Source organism: Dipodomys ordii, unplaced genomic scaffold, assembly GCF_000151885.1.
Source record: "Dipodomys ordii isolate 6190 unplaced genomic scaffold, Dord_2.0 Scaffold7, whole genome shotgun sequence".
NCBI lineage: Eukaryota > Metazoa > Chordata > Mammalia > Rodentia > Heteromyidae > Dipodomys > Dipodomys ordii.
In genome coordinates, this window is record NW_012267223.1 from 3,016,032 (window position 1) to 3,037,558 (window position 21,527).

The 21,527-nt window shown below is 52.4% G+C and overlaps 1 protein-coding gene and 1 long non-coding RNA gene across 2 annotated transcripts in view; one reads left to right on the plus strand and one right to left on the minus strand.

Annotated features, from left to right (window-relative positions):
* The window catches only part of St6galnac2 (ST6 (alpha-N-acetyl-neuraminyl-2,3-beta-galactosyl-1,3)-N-acetylgalactosaminide alpha-2,6-sialyltransferase 2), a 32,304-nt gene extending 17,010 nt beyond the window's left edge, over nt 1-15,294 (plus strand). Inside the window, exons 2-9 of the mRNA XM_013036402.1 lie at nt 3,320-3,380; nt 7,206-7,380; nt 7,948-8,116; nt 8,462-8,600; nt 10,408-10,511; nt 12,260-12,343; nt 13,619-13,718; nt 14,503-15,294. Of these exons, the coding sequence (XP_012891856.1) occupies nt 3,320-3,380; nt 7,206-7,380; nt 7,948-8,116; nt 8,462-8,600; nt 10,408-10,511; nt 12,260-12,343; nt 13,619-13,718; nt 14,503-14,670 (1,000 nt within the window). The 3' untranslated portion in view covers nt 14,671-15,294. The remainder of the gene's footprint in view (nt 1-3,319; nt 3,381-7,205; nt 7,381-7,947; nt 8,117-8,461; nt 8,601-10,407; nt 10,512-12,259; nt 12,344-13,618; nt 13,719-14,502) is intronic.
* A 2,550-nt stretch (nt 15,295-17,844) lies between these two features.
* On the minus strand, nt 17,845-21,491 carry LOC105980101. Its single transcript, XR_001174718.1, has 4 exons — nt 21,411-21,491; nt 20,764-20,925; nt 20,064-20,160; nt 17,845-18,044 (listed from the first exon to the last, which is right to left on the minus strand). It is a non-coding gene; the product is annotated as an uncharacterized LOC105980101 (long non-coding RNA).
* Between the last annotated feature and the right edge of the window lie 36 nt (nt 21,492-21,527).

Genomic DNA, 21,527 nt, shown 5'->3' on the forward strand with positions numbered 1-21,527 from the left:
TTGAGCTGAAGAGCTGAGGGACAGCACCCAGGCCCAGAGTTCAAGCCCCACGACCGACAAAAAAAAAAAAAAAACACCTAAGATAACTTATATTCAGTTTTGGATGTTTCCATTCTATCTCAACAAAGCTAGCTTTCTTTTCTTCTTCTTCCTTCTCCTCCTCCTCCTCCTCTTCTACCTCCTCTTTTTCTTTTTCCTCTTTCTCCTTCTTCCCCTCTCCACTCTCTTCTCTCCTCTCTCTCCTCTCCTCTCCTCTCCTCTCCCCTCCTCCTCTCTCTCTCTCTCTCTCTCTCCAAAATCAGTATGACTCAGGAACCTGCCCATTTCCTGCTGTTCCTCGGTGATGTTTGTGTGTGTGTGTTCCAGCTTCAACTCCAGGGCAGGACAGGGCAGGGCAGGACAGCTCCCAGGGTAGGTGGTGAGTAGGTGGATATTTAGCGCAGGTATGAAGCAGGATGGGAGATGAATGGCCTTCTGGGTAGTGCCAGCCGGCTTCGCTGCCAGGAAGCCTGAGGACAGTTCAGGAAGAGTTGCTGGGACAGGGTCTGAGGAGCCCAAAGAGGGGGCTCTCACAGCACCTGAGAAGAGTCTAATCCGAAATCTACTCACGGTTCATGAGGGCTCCTCAGAGACAGGAGAATTTCTAGAACTGTTCCTTTCGTGTGTGTGTGTGTGTGTGCGCGCGCGCGCGTGCGCGCCTGTCTCTCCTGGGGCTTGAATTCATGGTTCAGGGTCTGGGTGTTATCCCTGAGCTTTTTTTTTTTTTTTTTTTTTTGCTTCAGGCCATTTCTCTACCACTTGAGCCTCAGCTCTACTTCTGACTTTTTGCAAGTTCATTGGGGATAAGAGTCTCATGGACTTTCCTGCCTGGGCTGGCTTTGAACCACAATCCTCAGATCTCAGCCTCCTGAGTAGCTAAGATTATAGGTGTCAGGGCCACCAGGGCCAGGCTAGAATTCTTTTTTGTTTTAATAGAGATGGGATAAGGGTTAACACAGGGCTGTCAGTTACAATCTATTGTTAACATTTTGCAAAAGGGTCCCAAGTCAGTAACAATATAACCTCAGTTGAGGAAATTTAGTTTTATCAAAAAGGCACTATGCATGCCAGGCGCCAGTGGCTGACACCTGTAATCCTAGCTACTCAGGAGGCTGAGATCTGAGGATCAAAGCCAGCCTGGATAGGAAAGTCCATAAGACTCTTATCTCCAATAAACCACCAGAAAACAGGAGTAGTGCTGTGGCTCAAGTGGTAGAGCGCTCACCTTGAGCTGAAGAGTGCAGTGACAGCACCCAGGCCCTGAGTTCAAGCCCCACAACTGACAAAAAAGAAAAGAAAAGAAAAGAAAAAAAGCACTATGTTGAGTGGTTCACACTGTGATCCTAGCTTCTCAGGAGGCTGAGATCTGAGGATCACAGTTCCAAACCAGCAAAAATCCAAAAGTGGAGCTGTGGCTCAAGTGGTAGAGTGCCAGCTGAGCAAAAAATTCCAGCAAAAGCATGGGGGCCCTGAGTTCAAACCCCAACACTGGCATTGAAAGAGAGAGGAAGGAGGGAAGGAAGGAAGGCAGGGAGGGAGGAAGGAGGGAAGGAAGGAAGGAAGTAGGGAATGAAGGAGGGAAGGAAGGAAGGAAGGAAGTAGGGAATGAAGGAGGGAAGGAAGGAAGGAAGGAGGGAAGGAAGGAACTGGAGCAGTCCTGGTTGTCATCTACCTTCTTCCTCCCTCTCCCCACCCCTGCAGACTCCCACTTGGTCTAAAGTTTACCCCATTCAGCCAGGTGCTCATTGGACTTGCCTGGCAGGGGCGGGGTGGGGTGGGGAGTGGGGGTGGGATTGGAATCCATGGATCAGAATCTCCTGGGGTGGCAGGGAACAGTGACTTGTCCCCAGGGGCTCTCCTGGGCAGCCTACACTAAGCAAACCCCCCCCTTCTTGGGGAGAGTGTCATGGTGCACCAGGGGGTGGGGCTTCAGGGCTCTGTGAGTGACAGGTGGCCAGTTCTCTGCGCTTCCCACCCGCTGCCCCTCCAAGCCCTTTGAGGAAACCTGGAAAACCACAGTGAGTCAGATCACCTGAGTTTGTCTCAGCACCAACAAGAGGCCTTTGAGGCTTTTGCAAAGAACTGGTCCCAGGTTCTTGCCGCCTGCTTCCTCGTGGCTGCTGGCGTAACAGCTGCCTTTGGATGGTTCAGTGGCTTTATTTCTTTCTCACTGTCCCTCCACCCTACAGTGGGGGCCTCTGCTTAGTCTTTCAGAATCGGGAGTCCCTTACACCTCTCCAGAATGGACAGTCAGAGAGACGTTCTTTGCCTTCCTCATTCAGGAACAATAGTGACAGAGGAGACTTAGGAGCCCAGCACCACCTTGGTCCTATTGTAGAGATGCAGACACTGAGACTGTTCTGCCAGCAAGTGGTAGAGTCAGGAGACAAAGCCACGCCCTCCACCAGGAGAAAGCTGCAGGAGCAGGGCACACGCAGAGGACCTCATTCTCTGGACTTGGACAACTCTCCCGCCCCCACAGTCACAAACCCAGGGCCAGCAGTCTTTCTTGCTTAACATTTTCACATTTTAACCATTTATCTGTTCCTGTGAATTTCACATTTCTCCCACTCATTGAGAGGTTTCTCTCATTTGTGACAGTATTTAGTATTTTACATGCTGAAAGATTTGAACAAGAGGGGGCTGGGAAGGTGGCTCAGTGGTAGAGCGCTTGCCTTGCATGCATGAGGCCCTGGGTTCGATTCCTCAGCACCACATAAGCAAAACAAAAAGCTGGAAGTGGCACTGTGGCTAAAGTGGTAGAGCGCTAGCTTTGAGCTGAAGAGCTGAGGGACAGCACCCAGGCCCAGAGTTCGGACCCCATGACCAGACCCCCCAAAAAAAAAGATTTGGACAAGACTAGAAAGTGGAAACAGAAAGGTCAAAAGAACAAACATGTGGGTGCCGGTGGAGGCTCACGCCTGTAACCCTAGCTTCTCAGGAGGCTGAGATCTGAGGATCACCATTCAAAGCCAGCCCTGGCTTTGAGATCCTGTGAGACTCTGATCTCTAATTAACCACCCAAAATCTAGAAGTGGAGCTGTGGCTCAAGTGGTAGAGCATTAGCCTTGAGCACAAAAGCTCAGGGACAACGCCCAGGCCTGGATTTCAAGCCCCAGGATCAGCAAGAAACATAGAAAAAGACACCAAATGGTGTCTATTTTTGGTCAGCCCCAGAGCCAAGGGAGTCAGTCCAGAAGCTTCCCCGGGGGCGGGGTGCCATTCCCAGGGGTGCTTGTACCAAGCCAAACCCGTGCTTTATTTCTGCCATTTCCTCCAGGCACCTCGTGTCAACTCAAGCATTCTTTCAAACCAAGACATGGAAGTCTGGGCCCAGAAAGGTACAGTGTTCAGTCACCCCATGGCAGTTTTCCACATCCTCAGGTTAGGGGGGAAGAGGGGAGAGCTGAGCACACTAGAACATCCTCTTGAGATTGCTGAGTCTGAGTGGCCTGAGCTCCACGCTGAGCTGCTGATAAACTTGAAGTACCTCAGACCCAACCACCAGGGTATCCTTTACTCCTAAAGCACAGAAGGATGAATAAGTAAGTTCTGCTGGAGTCTAGCCAATGGAAAAGTTCTTGGTAGTTTGCACCTGAATTGGTCAGGTAGAGCCAGAAGCTGATGGCTCACACCTGTCCTGTCAGCTATAGGTGAATCTGAGATTAAGAAGCGTTCAGGGGGGCTGGGAAGGTGGCTCAGTGGTAGAGTGCTTGCCTTGCATGCATGGGGCCCTGGGTTCGATGCCTCAGCACCACATAAGCAAAAAGAAAAAAGCCGGAAGTGGCGCTGTGGCTCAAGTGGTAGAGTGCTTAGCCTTGAGCTGAAGAGCTGAGGGACAGCGCTCAGGCCCAGGGTTCAGGCCCCATGACCGACAAAAAAAAAAATGATGATGATCCAGGCCAGCCCAGGCTCCTGCCTCCCACCCCCCCCAAAAAAAAATCACAACTCTCATCTCAACAGAAAAGGCTAGGCATATCAACACACACCTGTCAGCCAGCTACAGTGGCAAGCATGGATAGGAAGATCACAGTCCTGGAGCTGGCTGGGCAAAATTGAGACCCTATTTCAAAAAATTAACCAGAGCAAGCAGGGTCCAGTTAGCTCATGCCTGGAATCCTTAGCTACTCAGGAGGCTGAGCTCTGAGGATTGCGGTTCAAAGCCAGCTCAAGCAGGAAGTCTGTGAGACTCTCATCTCCAGCTAATCACAGAAAAAGCTGGGAGTGGAGCTGAGGCTCCAGTGGTAGAGCACTAGCCTTGAGCTGAAGGAACTCAGGGACGGGGACCAGGCGTAGAGTTCCAGTCCTAGGACTGGCAAATAAATAACCAGAACAAAAAAGGCTGGAGGAATGGCTCAAGTGGCAGAACACCTCTCCAGCAAGCTTGAAGCCCTGAGTTCAAACTTCAGAACTGAAAAAAAAAAAAGGGGTAGGGGCAGGTGGATTTTACACTCTACCCCTAGAAATGACTTTTAACTATAAATCACATTCAAACTACTCACTACGGGGAATTATCTCCAAATTCGGGCCAGATGTGGCATTGTTGCTCAGAAGGTTCAATAACGTCAGGACTCTAGCCCACAACCCTAAGTAATACCTGCAGAGCTCTTTACCCACGTTCTCTTGGAATGGAGAGCTAGGAGGTAGCGATCCCAGATGATTAACTGGTGGATGGAGCAGTTCCCCTGCCTTGCCTTGGTCCTGGGATAGGGGCCTGGCCTCCCCCTCCCCTGCTACCAGCTCTGTGCACTGCTGACCCATAAAGGATTAACACAGGCTTAGAGTTGTTTTCAGCTCCCAAGAGGCTGAACTGGGGCATGTGACCCGAGACTCAGGGACTCAAGGAGAAAAGACTTCAGTGCATACAAGAGCTTAGTGAAGGCTGAAGGTGCAGACACTGAGCAAGAACGGAAGCTAATGGACGCTTGGCCAGCAGGCTGCCTCCTCTGAGTGCTTGGATCAGGTCATCTTTGTTTCCCAAAACTTTTTCAACCTCAAGCTACTTGATGCCAACAGACATGTCTCCCTATCTGGTTTGTGTTGTGTGTGTTTATTTCATGCCAGTACTGGAGTTTGAACTCAAAGTCTTGTTCTCCTGTTTGGCTTTTTCTGCTCAGGCTGACACTCTACTACTTGAATCACAGCTGCACTTTGGAGTTTTTGTTTTGTTTTAAAGATTTTTTTTGGGGGGGGCCCGGTTGTGGGGCCTGAACTCTGGGCCTGGGCACTGTCCCTCAGCATTTCAGCTCAAGGCTAGCGCTCTACCACTTGAGCCACAGCGCCACTTCCGTCTTTTTTCTTTTTGCTTATGTGGTGTTGAGGAATCGAACCCAGGGCCTCATGCATGCAATGCAAGCGCTCTACCACTGAGCCACCTTCCCAACCCCTGTTTTTAAGATTTTTAATCTATCTATCTGTCTATCTAGTGGTTACTTGGAGGTAAGAGTTTCATGGGCTTTTTGCCTGCATTTATTTTGACCTTGATCCTCAGATCTCAGCCTCCTGAGTAGCTAGGATTATAGGTGTGAGCCATGGCATCTAGCTAGTCTTGATTTGTTTGGGGGTTTTTGGTGGGCTAATCCTGTGGGGAGGGGTTGCTTTTTTGTTTTTGTTGTTGTTTTTTGCTGGTCCAGGGGCTTGAACTCAGGGCCTACATGCTCAAGGCTAGCTTGCTTCCACTTGAGCCACAGCTTCACTTCCAGCTTTTTTTTTTTTTTTGGTCAGGGACTTGAACTCAGGGTTTGGGTATGGTCCCCGAGTTCTTTTGCTCAAGGTTAGCACTCAAACTTTGAGCCACAGCACTAATTCTGGTTTTCTGGTGGTTTACTAGAGATGAGAGTCTCAAGGACTTTCCTGCTCGGGCTGGCTTTGAACCACGATCCTTAGATCTCAGCCTCCTGAGTATTTAGGATGACAGGTGTGAGCCATGGGTGGCCAGCTCAGTTTTGTGGGGTTTTGGCTGCAGTTTTGCAAACCTTGGTAATTTTAGACATTCATACATTACATTAGAGCCGAAATAGCTGAACAGAAATTCTTTTGCTCTCCCTTTTGACCGACAGCTACACACAACAGGCTTTGTTCAGAAGTACTAGTACCCTCCCCCAGGTCAGGCTCTGTGAGATTCTGATATTAATTCTGATACTGAAGCAATAGATTAGGCTGGGGCCTCTGGAGACTCCCTCCCTCCCTCCCTCCCTCCCTCCCTCCCTCCATGCCTCTGGATTCCCTATTGCTGCTGGAACAAATGGCTGCAGATGGGGGCTGGCTGTGCGAAGGTGCTCGCAGGATCACCCCCCACCCCGTTCTGAGTTAGCGCCCCTGGCCTTACCCCAGCTTCTGGGGGCTCCACACATTCCTTGTGTGTAGGTGCACCACCCCAGTCTCTACCTCCATCGTCACAGGACCGCCGAGGCCCATAGAGGCCTCAAGGACACCTGCAAAGACCCAGTTTCTAAGTCAGGTCACTTCGGTCGCTAGTTTTTTCTTTGATTAAAAAAAAAAAAAAAAAAAAAGCTAAAAGGGGAAAAGTTGTCTTTCCAGCTCACGGCTTCTGAAGTTTCAGGTGTGTGTCATGTGACTCGATTGTTTCAGAGACCTAAGCTGAGGGAGAGCATCACTGACATTATAGCAGACAGCCTGTGTCAGGGGAGAGAGAAACAGAGGGGGGAAACCTAGGTCTCACCTCTACACATTTCTACAACCGCCCAATAATGCCCTTAAATTATAAACTCATCTAGGGAACGCCTCACTGACGAAGGCAGAGCTCTCCTGAGCTAAACTGGCTCCAGGTTGGAGCCTTAACCCAGAATCCTTTGGGAGGGGTCTTTATGTGCAAACCATAAATCCCATCTCAGGTGGGAGAGGAGAGATTGGGGAGGGGTGATGCTCAATAGGCTGAACACATGCACCCAAAGGTTGCTCTCAAGCGTTAGAGGAGCTTGGATGGCATCTAGGAGAGAAAGGACTGGCCTGGCTAAATCCAGAAAACTCTCGAATACCCACCTACCTGGCTGTTGGGCCACAAACTTGACCTGAGCCAGCAGACCCAGGGGTGGCTCCAGGCTGGAAGGGGGAAGGGAGGCTCTTCCCCCCCAACTGTCCTGTGGGGTCTGTGGGCTCCCCCCACCCTCACATAACAGGGCTCAGCCCCCTCTTCTCACCCGCAGAACCAGCCCTGCCAGCGCTCACTCTCCCTGGCCATTCAGCGTCACCAGCGCTTCCGGGGGCTGTTTAATCTCTCCACACCAGTGCTGCTGTGGGGGGGCCTGTTCACCCCAGAGCTCTGGGACCACCTGAGCAGGCGTGGAGACCCCTACAGTTGGCAGGGGCTGTCCCAGCAAGGTAACGCCTCTCCGCTGCCTCTCCTCTGCCTTCTGACTCAGTACACCCCTTCTACTGCTGTTGGCCCCAGGCTGGACCAGGGATGACTGCCTTCACTGCACCAGTTATGTGGGGCTCCCCGCCCCCCCACATCTGAGCTCATGCCTCTTGCTTCACATCCTTCCTTCGAGCCCCCAGGGATCCGGGAAGGGTCCCGGGGCCCCGTGGGTTCTCCCTGGCACGGCCGGGTCCAGTGTCCAACAGTGGCTGAGGACAGAGGCCAAGCAGCGTCCACACAGGACCTCGCGAGAGCTACCATGGAGACCATCACACCACCTCATGCCTCAGATTCTTCTGCAATGCAGTCTTGAGAGAACTAGTTATTCCAGTTCTTCAAGCCCAGCTGGGGCCCCAGCCCCCCCCCCCAGCAGGCTTTTCTCAGTTGTCTTTGCCCATTGGCTCCCCTTCTCTGCCAAACCGCTCTGCTTCCTGGGCGCTAGGTGGGCACTGGGAAAGACAGCCCACAGCAGGAAGGACCCGAGGGCCCTGGTGCCAGCCCTCAGGGCTGCTTCTGGTCCTCATTCACAGCCATTGCCTCCACCCTGAGCCTTCTGAACAGCTCAGAGAGTGCCAGGCTCTTAGCCACCCCCAGGAAGCCACCTGCGGGCTGCGTGCGGTGTGCCGTGGTGGGGAACGGAGGCATCCTGAACGGATCTGGGCAGGGCCCGAACATCGATGCCCACGACTATGTGTTCAGGTCCGAGGGGGGGTAGGCCCTGGGTGGAGTGGGATGCAGGAGCTGGTGGGGAGCCCCGTTCAGCTGGCCCTGAAGGCCAGGCCCAGGTGGCACTGATTTGGAGGTGGCGTCATGGCTGCGATGGGGCGGATGCTTAGCCAACTCTGAGGACAGTGCTCACTGGCCCAGAGGAAAGGGGATTCAGGAGGAGGGGGCCACCCTGGTGTCCCTTGGGGGCTGAGGGGTGGGGACTGGGCTGGGCTGTGGGCCCAGCAAGTGGTACAGAGGCTACTGGGGCTCTGCCTGGCCTGTGGAGGTGATTGAGCAGCATAGCCGCAGATACCCATAAGCCTCTGCTCTGGGCAGGCTCAATGGAGCGGTCATTAAAGGCTTTGAGCACGACGTGGGCACCAAGACTTCCTTCTATGGCTTCACCGTGAACACAATGAAGAACTCCCTCATCTCCTACCAGCACCTGGGCTTCACCTCTGTGCCGCAAGGACAGGTGAGCCCTGCCGTGGTGTGCCATTGTGGTGGGCAGTGGGGGCCATGTTCCCCGGGCTCCCAGATCCTTCCTTAGCCAGGATCTTGGACCGCTGAGCCTGGAGGCAGATCTGGTCAAGGGTTCCTCGTCCTTTAAGGCAGCTCAGGCCTGCTTTGGGCCGGGGAGGGGAACAGCTGCTCGCTACTGAGTGCTGATGAAGGCCCAGCCATCTGATGGCGGCCCTGTGAACCCCGCTTTGCTTGGGAGATTAAACTCCAGTATCTTTGACTTGGAAAGTCAGCATAGGCCAGGGTTCAAATCCAGACCGCCCACCCCAGAGCGCTCAGCTTCTCCAGGGAGATCAACACCGGTGGCCCACACCTATAATCCTAACCACACAAGAGGCTGAGGTCTGGAAAGGTGGCTCAGTGGTCGAGTGCGTGCCTTGCATGTATGAGGCCCTGGGTTCAATTCCTCAGCACCACATAAGCAGAAAAAGCCAGAAGTGGCGCTGTGGCTCGAGTGGTAGAGTGGTCGCCTCGAGCTGAAATGCTGAGGGACAGCGCCCAGGCCCAGAGTTCAAGGCCCCACAACCAACAACAACAAAAAAGAGGCTGAGGTCTTGAAAATCATGGTTTGAAGCCAGCCTGGCCAGGAAAGTTCTATGAGACTCTGATCTCCAATTAACAAATTAAAAAACAAAAGCTCGAAGTGTCTCAAGTGGTAAAGCACTAGCCTGAGCAAAAAGGCAGTGCCCAGGCCCCGAGTTCAAGCCCAAGAACCAGCACACACACTTGCACACATGTGCACACCACACACAAACACTTCCAAGCCACAGATATTGTCACATATTATGACTTCAGGAGTCAGGGGTTTGGGAGTGGCTTAACAAAGATGGTTCTGGCTCAGGAGCTCTGAGGTGCTTGGTGTCTATCATCGAAGGCTGGAGCGGTGGCCATGATGCAGCCCCCACATCCTGACCTCTTGTAGACTATTCTCAAGTAGTCCCTCTTGAGGGACCAAGAGACAAACAGCAAGGCAGCTGTGGTGCCTTTTATGACCTAGTCCACAAAGCCGTACACCACTGTGTTTCTACCTACGTGATGTGTGTATCTCATCTAGCTGCATATGGTCAGCTACTGGGGCTTGAACTCAGGGCCTGCGTCCTGTTCCTTCGCTTTCTCAATCAAGGCTGGCATGCTACCACTTAAAGCTCCACTTCCAGCTTCTTGCTGGTTACTTTTGCCAGGACTGGCTTTGCATCACAATCCTCAGATCTCAAGCTCCTGAACAGCTAGGATTCCAGGTGTGAGCCACTGGTGCCTGGCTCTATAATTTCTGTGAGAAAAAAAAATTCTATGTATTAGTCACCACAGCCAGTTCATACCCAAGAAGATGGCAAGTAGACATCACCTCTTCTAGAGAGGAATTCCAAAGGGTTTGTGAGCCGGTGGCTGTAACCCTAGCTACTCAGGAGGCTGAGTTCTAAGGATGGCGGTCCAAAGCCAGCCTGGGCAGGAAAGTCTGTGAGACTCTTATCTCCAATAAACCACCAGAAAACTGGAAGTGGCACTGTGGCTTCAGTGGTAGAGTGCTCACCTTGAGCTGAAGAGCTGAGGGACAGCGCCCAGGCCCAGAGTTCGAGCCCCATGACCGACAAAACAAAAAACACCAAAAAACTACCACAATTGCTCAAAGTGGAAATGGAAATGGCATGAAAGGGAACTCCCCAGTCAGACTTGGGAGGAGGGGGGGACAGGAAAAACTCAGTGGAGGGCTGGTCTGTCAAAGCAAGGTATGAATGTGGCCTTCTCTGACACCTCAACAGGACCTACGGTATCTCTTCATCCCCGCGGGCATCCGTGAATACCTGATGCTCAGATCAGCCATTCTAGGAGTCCCTGTCCCTGAGGGCCCTGATAGAGGGGACAGGTGAGTCACCAAAAGGTGGTGGTGTGGGGCTGTGGCACAGGCCGGTGACCCCGAGGTGGCTCCCACGGTCTCTGGTGGGGGGATGGGAGGGAAGCGCTGTGGGGATCAGAAGTCAATCATTGCTCAATGCCTCAATGTGTTCATTAAGCACAGTGTCTACTGTCCTACTTTGGGAAGAGTCCAGGGTCCCTTCTGGTCCCCTTTTCTGAATGGGGTGAACAGGCCTGCTGCTTTAGCTTCAGGCTGCTGTCTCCAGCTGCTCAAAGCCACAGCCAGCCACAGCAGAGGCCTTTTCTCGCTGGCCTTGGAGAACATTGTTCTAGAAGCTATGAGTCGGGACAGTATCTGTACCATTCATGGGGGAGGTGGTAACAGGTGTGCATGCTCCCCCGGCTGTGCCCAGGAGACAGGAGCACTGGCCCAGTCTCCTGAGAGACAGAACAAAGGGCCCGCTGTCCTCTCTGCCCCCTTCCTGCTCGGTGGCCCCGGCTCCGGTGTTGTGTGATCCTTATCCTCAGTCTGCTCCCTGCCTGTCCCCATGCCTTGTTCCTGGGTCAGGTGCTTAGGAATCTGTGCCCACTGTGGCTGAGACCGGCAGCCTCCACTCAGGGCTCTCAGGGCATCACCCCCCACCCCCTCCAAAAGCAGTTTGGGAGGGTGGTCCTTATGGACGGAGTCACAAAACCCAGTCCTGTGTCACGGGCCAGCCGGGCCCCACCCCCGCCCTGGTGTTACCCAACAATGGCTCCCAATGCCACTGTTGGTCATGAGAACTCAGGCTGGGCTCTATGACACGCGTGGGGATGGGCTCTTGGGGGGACTGCCCCAGACACACCGAGTGGCCATAAGCCTCCTCAACACCAATGAGCTCCCCCTCCCACACCCCCAATCCGTCCCCCACCCAATCCCCCTCCCAGTCCCGATCCAACCATTCTGTCATCCCTGCTGGAGGCGCAGCCCCTTCCCCTTCCCCTTCTCCGACCCGAGGCTCTTCCTCTCGCCAGACCTCCCACCCTCCCACCCCCAATGCCTCTCACCCTGCCACCCCCAATGCCTCTCAGCCCTCTTCCAGGGCTTCCTCCCTGTCTCCCAGCCCTCATGTCCAACACGTGCCTCGAGGGGCTTCTTCCCAAGGTCCCACTCCCCCTGCCTCCAAATCTCCCTCCCAGTCTGGCCTAAAGCCTCTCTCCCGGAACCCTTCCCTGACCCCCGGGAACTCTGTGACCGCGTCCAGGTCCCCTTCCCACAGCCCTGGCACCTCGGCCTCCTACATCGGGCCTGTCCGGTCCATCCCCTCCTACATCACCCCCTACGTACCGCGCTTCATGAAGGAGCCTCCGTTCTTCCAGCCTCCCACAGCTCCGCTCCCTCAAACCAAGTGCTTCCCTTGCCCCTTCCCCTGCAAGCCCCAGGAGCCCCCTCCCCCTCCGCCCCCTCCAGACTCGCTCTACTTTCCCCTGCTCCCCCCGCCCCCCCACCTCCCCCAGGTGAACTGCTCCTACGCCACCCCCCCAGCCCTGTTCATCCCCCCCTCCTCCCTCACCTACTCCCCCCCCATCGACGTCCTGGTGGGCGGAAAGCCACACGTGGTGCCCACCGTGCTGCCGGCCACCTTCTACACGCCTTTCTCCCGCTACTACTCCCAGCCTCGGCCCTACCGCTCGCGGCGCCTCACCCCCTTCCCCCTGCCCTCCCAAATGCACTACGACAGCCCTGGGCGCTCCGTCCACTTCTATCGTGGATCCTAGGCCGCACACCTATTTTGGACCAGAAGCCTCTGCCAGAAAATTCAAGCTCCTGCATCCAGCCTTCATCAGCTACGTGACACAGAGGTACCAAGGCAGGGAGGAGGGGCAGGCGAGGGGGACGGGGGTGGGGGTGGGGGAGGGCCAGCCTCCTGGTGCTTACCCTGGTCCACATCCATGCTGCGTCAGCTCCTGGACCCCAAGCACTGGTGGGTGGCTTCCCCTTGTATCCTGGCGACTCAGGAGGCTGAGATCTGGGGATCACAGTTCAAAGCCAGCCTGGGCAAGAAAGTCCATGAAGATAGTACCCAGGCTTTGCATTCAAGCCCTAGTACTGGACTGGTGTGCGTGTGTGTGTGCATGTGTGCACACACACACATACACACACACACCCCTTGAGCACTACACTTGGTTTCTTCATCTACTATTTGATTTGTTGCTTGATGAGGTGATGTTTTAGTGATGAGGAAAGGCAGAATAAACCATACACATTTAGTTCCTAGGAACTTTCACCAGGGCAGAAGCTGGGTGTGCGGGAGCTAGAAGGTGAGTAGCAGGAGTGGGTATTTGGAGCAAAGTGCCATTTCCTGGAAGCCCAAATCCAGCCAACACAAGGCCACCTGAGAAACCAACAGCCTGCCCTCCTTCCCTCTGGACATAGAGGTGGGGTGGGTGGCATCTGGTCCTGTCTGGAGACTGGACAGGGAAGAGGAGGCAGAGGCCAGGACCTCACTCCAAAGAACTATCCCGTCCCATACATCAATAGTGCCATGGGGGAGAAACCCTGCTATAGATCACAGAAACACGCACACGCACTCACCCCAGGACAAGGAGGTGGCAAAGAGGGCTGGCAAGTGGAACCTGGCACCATTATATCCCAATTCTGCAGAGGAACAAACAGGCTTGGGGAGCTGAGGGGACACCGGCCTGGCCACGCCTGGCCATGAATCCGGGTCTGAGGCTAAGCACTTGTAGGCATCATCGTACCAGAGAGCCCAGACCCAGGACCTGAGCAGCTCGTTCAAGATTCCTGCTTGGGTCAAGATGTGGGGTGAAATTTGTTTCTCTCCAGGTCATTGTGAGCCGTGTGCAGCAAAGGTGTTGTAGGGCAGGAGAAAGCAGGGAGGACCTCACTGAGTTCCTTTCTCACACAGTTTATTTCAACCAAATATCCTCACACTTAAGTTCACTTGGTGTTTCCCCAGAATCAGGGGATGGCTTGGGATTGAAGGACCAGAAGTTTGTGAATGATTTTCAAATGTATTCGAATGGGTGGCTACTCACTGTAAACTTAGACCTACCAAGCTAACTAGTATTTAACCTCTGAGTATCTTAGGTTTCATGTTTGTTTTTTGCCTCCAGGTTTTTGAAATCAAAGTTGATTAACACAAATTTTGGAAACATATATATGCCTAGTACTGGAGCCCTTGTGCTACTGACCGCTTTACATACCTGTGACCAGGTAGGAGGTGTTCTCTTTCAGGAGCCAAAAGGAACAGGGCAGGGCTATGGGGAGAATGAACTCTGACCCCATTTTCCTTCTGTGAGGCCTGCCACCCACATAGGTGGCACAGGATTCCCCAGCAGCAGGGTGCCTTGTCCACTCACATGCCCACTGGCCATCAGAGGCCTCTAAAGAATGGGCCGGGGCCAGGACTCCCTGTTCCAGTGCTTTCTCTGCCTTTCCTCTATATGGTCTGTTTAAGGAGCCCATTTTCAGACTACTCTTCTAAAAGCAAAATCTCAACAGAACCGGGTAAGGACAGCCTTTATATAGCCGAGGGTTACAAAGCTTTGCTATCATGGGATAGGCTATGTTCCTCTGGTGTGTAGAGGTGGGAAGAGGTTGAGCAGTAGTTTTCAGAGGCTGAGCCCCTGTAAAAGCCAGCTTGAGAGTGGGCCCAAATGCCATTCAGGCTGTATAGCTTTCCTGGATTCTAATGCAAGACTTGGAGCTGTCACTGTTGGAGCTGGAGTCAGGCTGTAATGGGCTGTTGGTTTCCGTCCTTGAAGTCATACTCAAGGTCTAAACTCAGGATGCATTTACTTTCTTCCCCTCTTTATGGCATCTGTTCAGTGAGAGTAAAGGGCCTATGAGGTCAAAGTTCCTATGAGGTCATACAGCCAGCTGAGGGGACCATGTAGAGAGCAATGCCAGGGCGAGCTTGAGTTTCTTTGCACTGGCATGTATCCTTCTGAATTCATGTCACGCCTATCTACACACTAACCACTGTCTTGGTGTCCAGGTCAGTGCCTACGGATTCATCACAAGCAACTACCAGAACTATTCTGACCACTATTTCGAACGAGAAAAGAAGCCATTGATATTTTATGGGAACCACGATCTGCCCTTGGAGGCTGCCCTGTGGCGGGACCTGCACGAGGCCGGCATCCTTTGGCTGTACCAACGCTGATCCCCAAACACCAAGTGTTTGGCTTCTCACACAGCTGTAACTCTGGTCCCAAGTGGCCAAAAGCCATTTTGACTCCTCCACCTCTGAAAGGGGCTTTGTCCCCCTTGACCACCTCCTCCTTCACAACAGAAGACAGACTCCCAAGTGCCGTCAAAGCCTGTTCGAGGCTGGGGCACCACCCACCTTGTCTTAGGCTCCTGAGAGAAAACTCTTCTCTGGGTCTTAGACAGTCATCCCCACTTTGTCCAAGGGAAGAGCGAGCCGACTGCTCTGCTGGACTCTTTCCCAAACGGAAATTACCACTCCCAAGTTGTGACAGTGACCTTGACAAGGCGCAGACAAAACCCCAGATGAGCAGCTCAAAGCCAATTGTTGGTACTGAATTTCACAACGCAAGTCACACCAGGCAGGGTTCTGTTGGTAACCAAGATCAAGCAGCAGCGCGGGCAAATTGCTTGCTCACTCTCCAGCAAACCCTCCCACTGGCCCATCAAGCCCCCCCCAAACGCCAAAGTAGCTCAATTGCTGAGGACACCTATAAAGAACGGAAGATCCATTGGAGAAACATGCTTCTGCCCATGAGAGAGCGAGAGGCAGAATTTGATTTGAGAGTAGAGAACTGCATAAACGACCAATGACCATTGTCTTCTTTTGTGTTGGTTAACATAGAGTAAAGCTTAGAAAGCACAGGGTGTCAAACATGGAGTTTTATGATCAAATTCTAACAAGGGACTTAGAACAGAGGATAGCAGGATGACACAGCCCAGGGAGACAGGAATCTGACCATGCATGGTGCTTTTATCTCCAGCATCCTGTGGCCACTACCGCCCCTACCCCCAGCCCCCAGCCCCCAGCCCGCCAAAAGAAAAAACAAATCAGGAACAATGGGAGGCCCTGGTGCTAGGCCAGCGGCTCGGACACCTGCATGCCATAGAAGTCCCATCAGAGATGACTTATTAATAGATGTTACTGGGTATTGACCCCAGCCTGGCTTCAGTAGATGGGAACTTCTATAGCTAACAGGCGGTTTCCTTAGGTGACTCTAAGTCTTAGACCCTGAGGGCCTCCCCAGGGACGGCTGGCCAGCTTCCCAAGGCAGCAATCCACCAAGACCAAGGAACTGGCTTCTGATTCTGGCACTGGTTTGGGAGGACGAGGAGGGACTCAGTCACCAGGCACAGCAGCACTTCATAAACCCAGACATGGCTGAGCAACATGACACTTGGGCTTTGATTACTAAAGCAGCTATTTGGGGGAAAACAGCAGCCTGCTGCCCTGGAGGGGTAAAGCAGGGGTCAGGTAAAGCCTCGGCTGGTGGGCTCATCACACACAGCCCCTCTGCCAGAACACCTGAATGTAGTCAATTGTGAAAATACACAAGGTATCCAGTCTCTTCTAGTCCCTTCCATAATGAGCGCTGGAGTGAGGAAGCCCACCCCGCCCTCACCCAATCATTGCCTTTCCCACTGGACAGTGTAACAAGGCTTCATTACATTGCAAGTTTAATGTCTGTGGGTTGGTACCCCATCAGTAGGGCGTGAAATCTCAGGTTTTAAAAAAAGAAGACATGAAGTTCTCTAACTGAGACTAAGTATTATGGTAAACTCCTATGTGTTTTCCAAGTCACAGAATAATACGTCTCAATCTCAAATCCACAATGCCAAATGTTTTTTTAAAAACATTTTTTATTTGTACTTCCAAGTGTAAACCCAAGACACAGGTGGACTACTCAGGAAATGCAGAGGTGGTTCTAGGCCACCATGGTCACACCCCTTCGAAGCTACACATGCAGATGATATCCACAACCAAAACTGCGCTTTTGAATGATCTCAGTTACCCCCAATTCACCAACTGCCCAAGGTTTTCTTGAATCAATCAATTCTCTGGTCACTTAGATGAAACAAGGCTTGTACAATACTTGATTGATGTTACCCCTCTCCAACTCTTAAATGACTCTCTTGGAAAGAACTTTTGTCGTTTTAAACATCAGCAGAAGCAGGGAGATGGGCCTGGAAAGGCAAAGGAGAAATTTAAAATAAACTAAATGGCCCAAAACTAAAGGATAAATTATTCAGGACTCACTCTTCCCACTATTCACTGGGCACGTATTGTCGGGGGAGAACTGTTCCTGATCACGTCTCAGTGCAGGCTGCTGAGCTTCCAAGATGACTTCATTAAGCAGATGGTGCCGAAGGGATAAGTTTCTGGTAAGTGGCCAGAAAAGCTCTCCCACGACAGGAGCAGAAATAGGTCTATTTCCCTCCCTGAGGGTGCGTTCTGTGGGGCCGTCGATCCACCCAGACAAGTACAAAGAGCTGCCCCACTGTTAACCCACCTCCTCACTTGGCTTGACTTGCAAACCCTAAGCTGCTAGGGAGCTTCCCAGACCAATAAACCTCACCCCAAATGCAACTTCCTCGGTGACCAAACCAAAAAAATATACAATCCGTATCCATTTCCACTGAAAAGGCCCAGCTATCTCTGTTCACTTCAAGGCTGGCATTTAAATGAGGGAAAAAAAGACAAACCCCACTCCACCCTCCCATGCTACTTTGCTCACATGCCAGCCCGTTGCCAGTGGAGCAGGCATGCCAATCAGACAGGAACTAGGCTACACTCAGAGGGCCCTGGTGCTGTTACCAAAGCACCTGGAAACCAGACAGCTCTGCCAGAGCCACACACTGACCTGCAAGTGTCAGGACGCCGCACAGGGCAAGGCCAGTCACTGAACATTCTCACTCCACAAACTGGCACACTTCCTACATTCCTGTCAAAGAGTACATTTATTTCCTGAAATAAGTGACACGCACTCTCTCAGTACAAGCATACAAGGAGTCCTGCGACTAGCCTGCTCCTGCCAACTCAGCCTGTGCCCCAAAGCACCAACCAGGACAGAGGCACAACCAGATCTTTGATGTTGAGTTGTAGAAGGATAACACACCTGACAGGGTCTCTGCAGGGCACCCACCCGCCTTGTGGAGCCCACTTAAAGCCCCCATCTCTTCTGGAGCATGAAGCCACCCACACCCCTCAAGCCTCAGAATAGATTATTTTCCCTCAGCTGAGATTTTCAGACAGGGATAACTTGAGCATCACAGGCTGGTGGGGCTTCTCAGAGGCACAAAAGATGGAAATATAAAACTTCCAAATAGGAGAGGTAGTGTTTCACTTGCCTGAGGCAAAGCAGTTAAGGGCAGGAAGCTGGCCAAGAAAAGAAAGAACTCTGATAAAGTGCCCCCTCTACTCAGCACAGCCGTGGACCCCAAGGCAGCCTGTTCAGGGGCTCTCCTTCCATGCACGGGGTACTCCACCGTGGGTCCAGGTGGCTGCCACAGCTCCCTTTTCAGTCCCAGAAACTCAGACTGAAACTGCACCTGGAGAGGGTGAAGATGTGACAAAGAAAAACTTGCTCAGGAGATGGCTACGAGATGACCAGTAAGTACCTAGCTTTCTTTAAAATCAGGCCTAGATTTTGCAGGAGGCAAAGCCAGGGAGCCAAGTCTCAGATATCCATATTCTACACAGAAGGCCTTTCTTTGCCTTCAGACAGGGATAACTTTACATCATCACAGACTTGGCTCCTGGCAATCTGCCAGCATACAACATTATTTTCTATCAAACTGTGCTTTATTCCCTTCATAAAAATTCTGTTGCCAAGGGCTGGGAAGGTGGCTCAGTAGTAGAGCGCTTGCCTTGCATGCTCAAGGCCCTGGGTTCGATTCCTCAGCACCACATAAGCAGAAAGAAAAAAAAGCCGGAAGTGGTGCTGTGGCTCAAGTGATAGAGCGCTAGCCTTGAGCTGAAGAGCTGAGGGACAGAGCCCAGGCCCAGAGTTCAGGCCCCACGACCGGACCAAAAAAAAAGAATTCTGTTGCCGGGCACCAGTGGCTCACCTGTAATCCTAGCTACTCAGGAGGCTAAGATCTGAGGATGGCAGTTCAAAGCCAGCCTGGGCAGGAACATCCCGTGAGATACTTATCTCCCATTAACCACAAGAAAACTAGAAGTGTCTAGAAGTTCAAGTGGTAGAGTGTTAGCTCTTCAGCTCCAGGACAGTGCCCAGGCTGAGTTCAAGCCCCATTACCAAACAAAAAACCAACCCTGTCAACCTTATATTTGAGTGTAGGCTTTCCCTCCATGGTAAGAACTGTGCTACCTAGATGTATCAGGTCCAGACCTGGCACATGGGAGTTCCTGTCACAGGGTCACCTCAACTCCAACGACAGAGCAGAGGCCAGCTTGCAAAGTCAAGGCTAGCCTGGGTTACGATGAGACCCTGACTCAAAAAACCAAAAGCCCCTATCCCAATACTTAGCAGTGTCTGAGCTGTGTACAGGTATGGATTTAAATCTCTGTAGCATTTGAGTGAAGTGCATAAGGCTGTGCAGGTTACTGGTCATTGCAGCTGGCCTATTGAAGGCCAGACCAACCAGTACCTGCTGCCAGCACATGACAATGTTATACAAGGTCACCGCCCATCTGCATGCACAGAACCACCCTGCAGACCAAGCAAATCGAGTATGTTTTTTTTTTAAGACAGGGGATTAAAGATTCACCCCAAGAGCTACTTAAAAATAGCCAGCCAACATTATAATCTTGCTGTAATAAAATCCTTGAGCTAAAAACAGATCAAATCATCAAATTATTCCTATGCACTTGCTCTCAGGCTGGCCACAGCCAGCAGCTGGCGCCCTTATCAGACAGCAGGTTGAGACCAGAGCTGGGTCTCTGGTTAGTATAATATACAGTTCCCATTGGTTTCTCAACCTCAACTCTTTTGACATTTGTTCTTTTTCTAAAACAACTTATCTTTCATTTAGACAAATCCTTTTACTTCTAATTAACCAGCAAAAAGTAGAAGTGTAGCCTTGAGTTCAATGCTGTTTGTAAGAATGCTAGGCAGGCACCAAGCTGAAGGAATTCCACTGCAGGAATTTGCCCTTTTCCTAAGGCAAAGTTGCTCACCTTCCAGAAACTCTTCTGTGGAAGCTGAATCTACATATGAAAGCCCACTCACCTCAGGTGACTGAACCTGAGAGCTTCCACCGGCAGTCCACAAAACAGGTTCCAGGAAAGAGGCCATTTTAGGCCATTACCAGGAACTCTCAAGACACTTCCTGAAACTCTAGCAACCCTCCAGCGACATTCCACTCCGGACCCTCCTCGCTGGTATCCCTTTTAACTTCCATTAAAATCGCTCTGGTTGATGTCTTGGCCTGCTTTCATTCTCCTCCCCTTTTCAAATCCATCCTTTTCCTTATCACACTACTTTCCTACCATGAGGATCATAATTCAGCACATCCCCAAATCTAACAGACCAATAGCTAGCTAATGGGGACCATAAGCTATGCAACTCTATGAAAGAACTAAAAAATACATTAAAAAAATCTAACCACACACCAAAATGTCATCAAAGATTCTCATGCTGATGATGGATTCTCAAGATGATGGATGTTCATGTGACTTTTCTAAATCCACAGCCAACACCTTCTGGGAAAAAAAATTCATTCTAACAGTCTTAAGGCATTTATTCTCAAAATACATGTTAAAAGACGAAGCCTCCAGCTGGGAAGTTAGCTCAGTGGTAGAGTGCTTGCCTTGCATATGCATGAGGCCCCAGGTTTGATTCCTCAGAACCATATAAGCAGAAAAAGCCCAGAGGGGTGCTGTGACTCAAGTGGTAGAGCACTAGCCTTGAGCTGAAGAGCTGAGGGCCCAGAGTTCAAGTCCCACCACAGACACCGCCCCCCCCCAAAAAAAAACCGCTGAGGCTGAGCCTCAGTAACTCAGAACTCCTCACACAAAACATCTTCTCAGACAGGGATAACTTCAAATTATCCTTGGCTCAACCAGCTGCAGCCCCTAAATGCCACCCAACTCAGACTTTTCTCCCAAGTTTTCCCTCATCCAATGTCTGCACAGTGTCGTTCATTTTGATTTTAAACAGTGACATCTAGTGGCCCCAAATTACACCGGTGGACCCCTTCCCCAGTCTTAGCAGCTCAGATTTAAGAACCTGAGACTGAGCATTCTGGCTGATTTTCTTCCCCTAATAGTACCCAAAGGTGTCAACATGCATGCAGTTGAACATACTTTAGCATGAGCTAGACCATGCAAGACATATCTGCTTTCCCACTGCAGGTGACCACAGGAAGTCTTGCTTCCATCCGCTTCCGGTTCTTCTGAGTCCATCACTTTTTAAGGTGGAACCTGGAGCTCTGCTTCCCATCTTCTCAACAGATGCTAAAGGAAGACCTGATTCAAGGCAGTGGAGGGAAAGGGGAGGGTGTCAAAGCTACAGACTTCCAGACCACAACCCCGCTCTGCTCCTTGTAGTGATTAAACACACCAACGACTGGCTGGCGGGGTGGGGGTCCTCGGGGAGCCGAGGCGCACCCGTGAACGCGACTGGCTCTGAATCACTGGCTGATGGCGACGAGGGGGGGGCCGACCACCCCGACTTCCATCCCCCCCCCATCCGCCCTCCGCAGGGGCGTCCACGCCGAGCACGTGGGCGGGGCGGGGCGCGCGGGCCGCCAGCACCCCTCCCCCGGGGCGGGGGGTCCCCACAACGCCCAGAGCGGGCCTGGGCCGCGAGCTCCAGCGTCCCGCCGCCCGGGAGCCACTTCCTCACACCCGGCCTCAGACGCGCCAACCACGCCGGGGACGGAGCAGGGCACAGAGGAAGGGCGGGGGGGCGAGAGAGCCAGCGCCGCGTCGAAGAAGCCCCGCGACCTTACCACCACCACGGGCCTGAGGCTGCCGGGCGGGTGCCGCGCAGACAGGAGCCGCCATGACTCTCAGCACGCGGCGGACCTCGGAAAGAGCGCGAGAGCGCGCCTGCGCGGTGTCTTCCC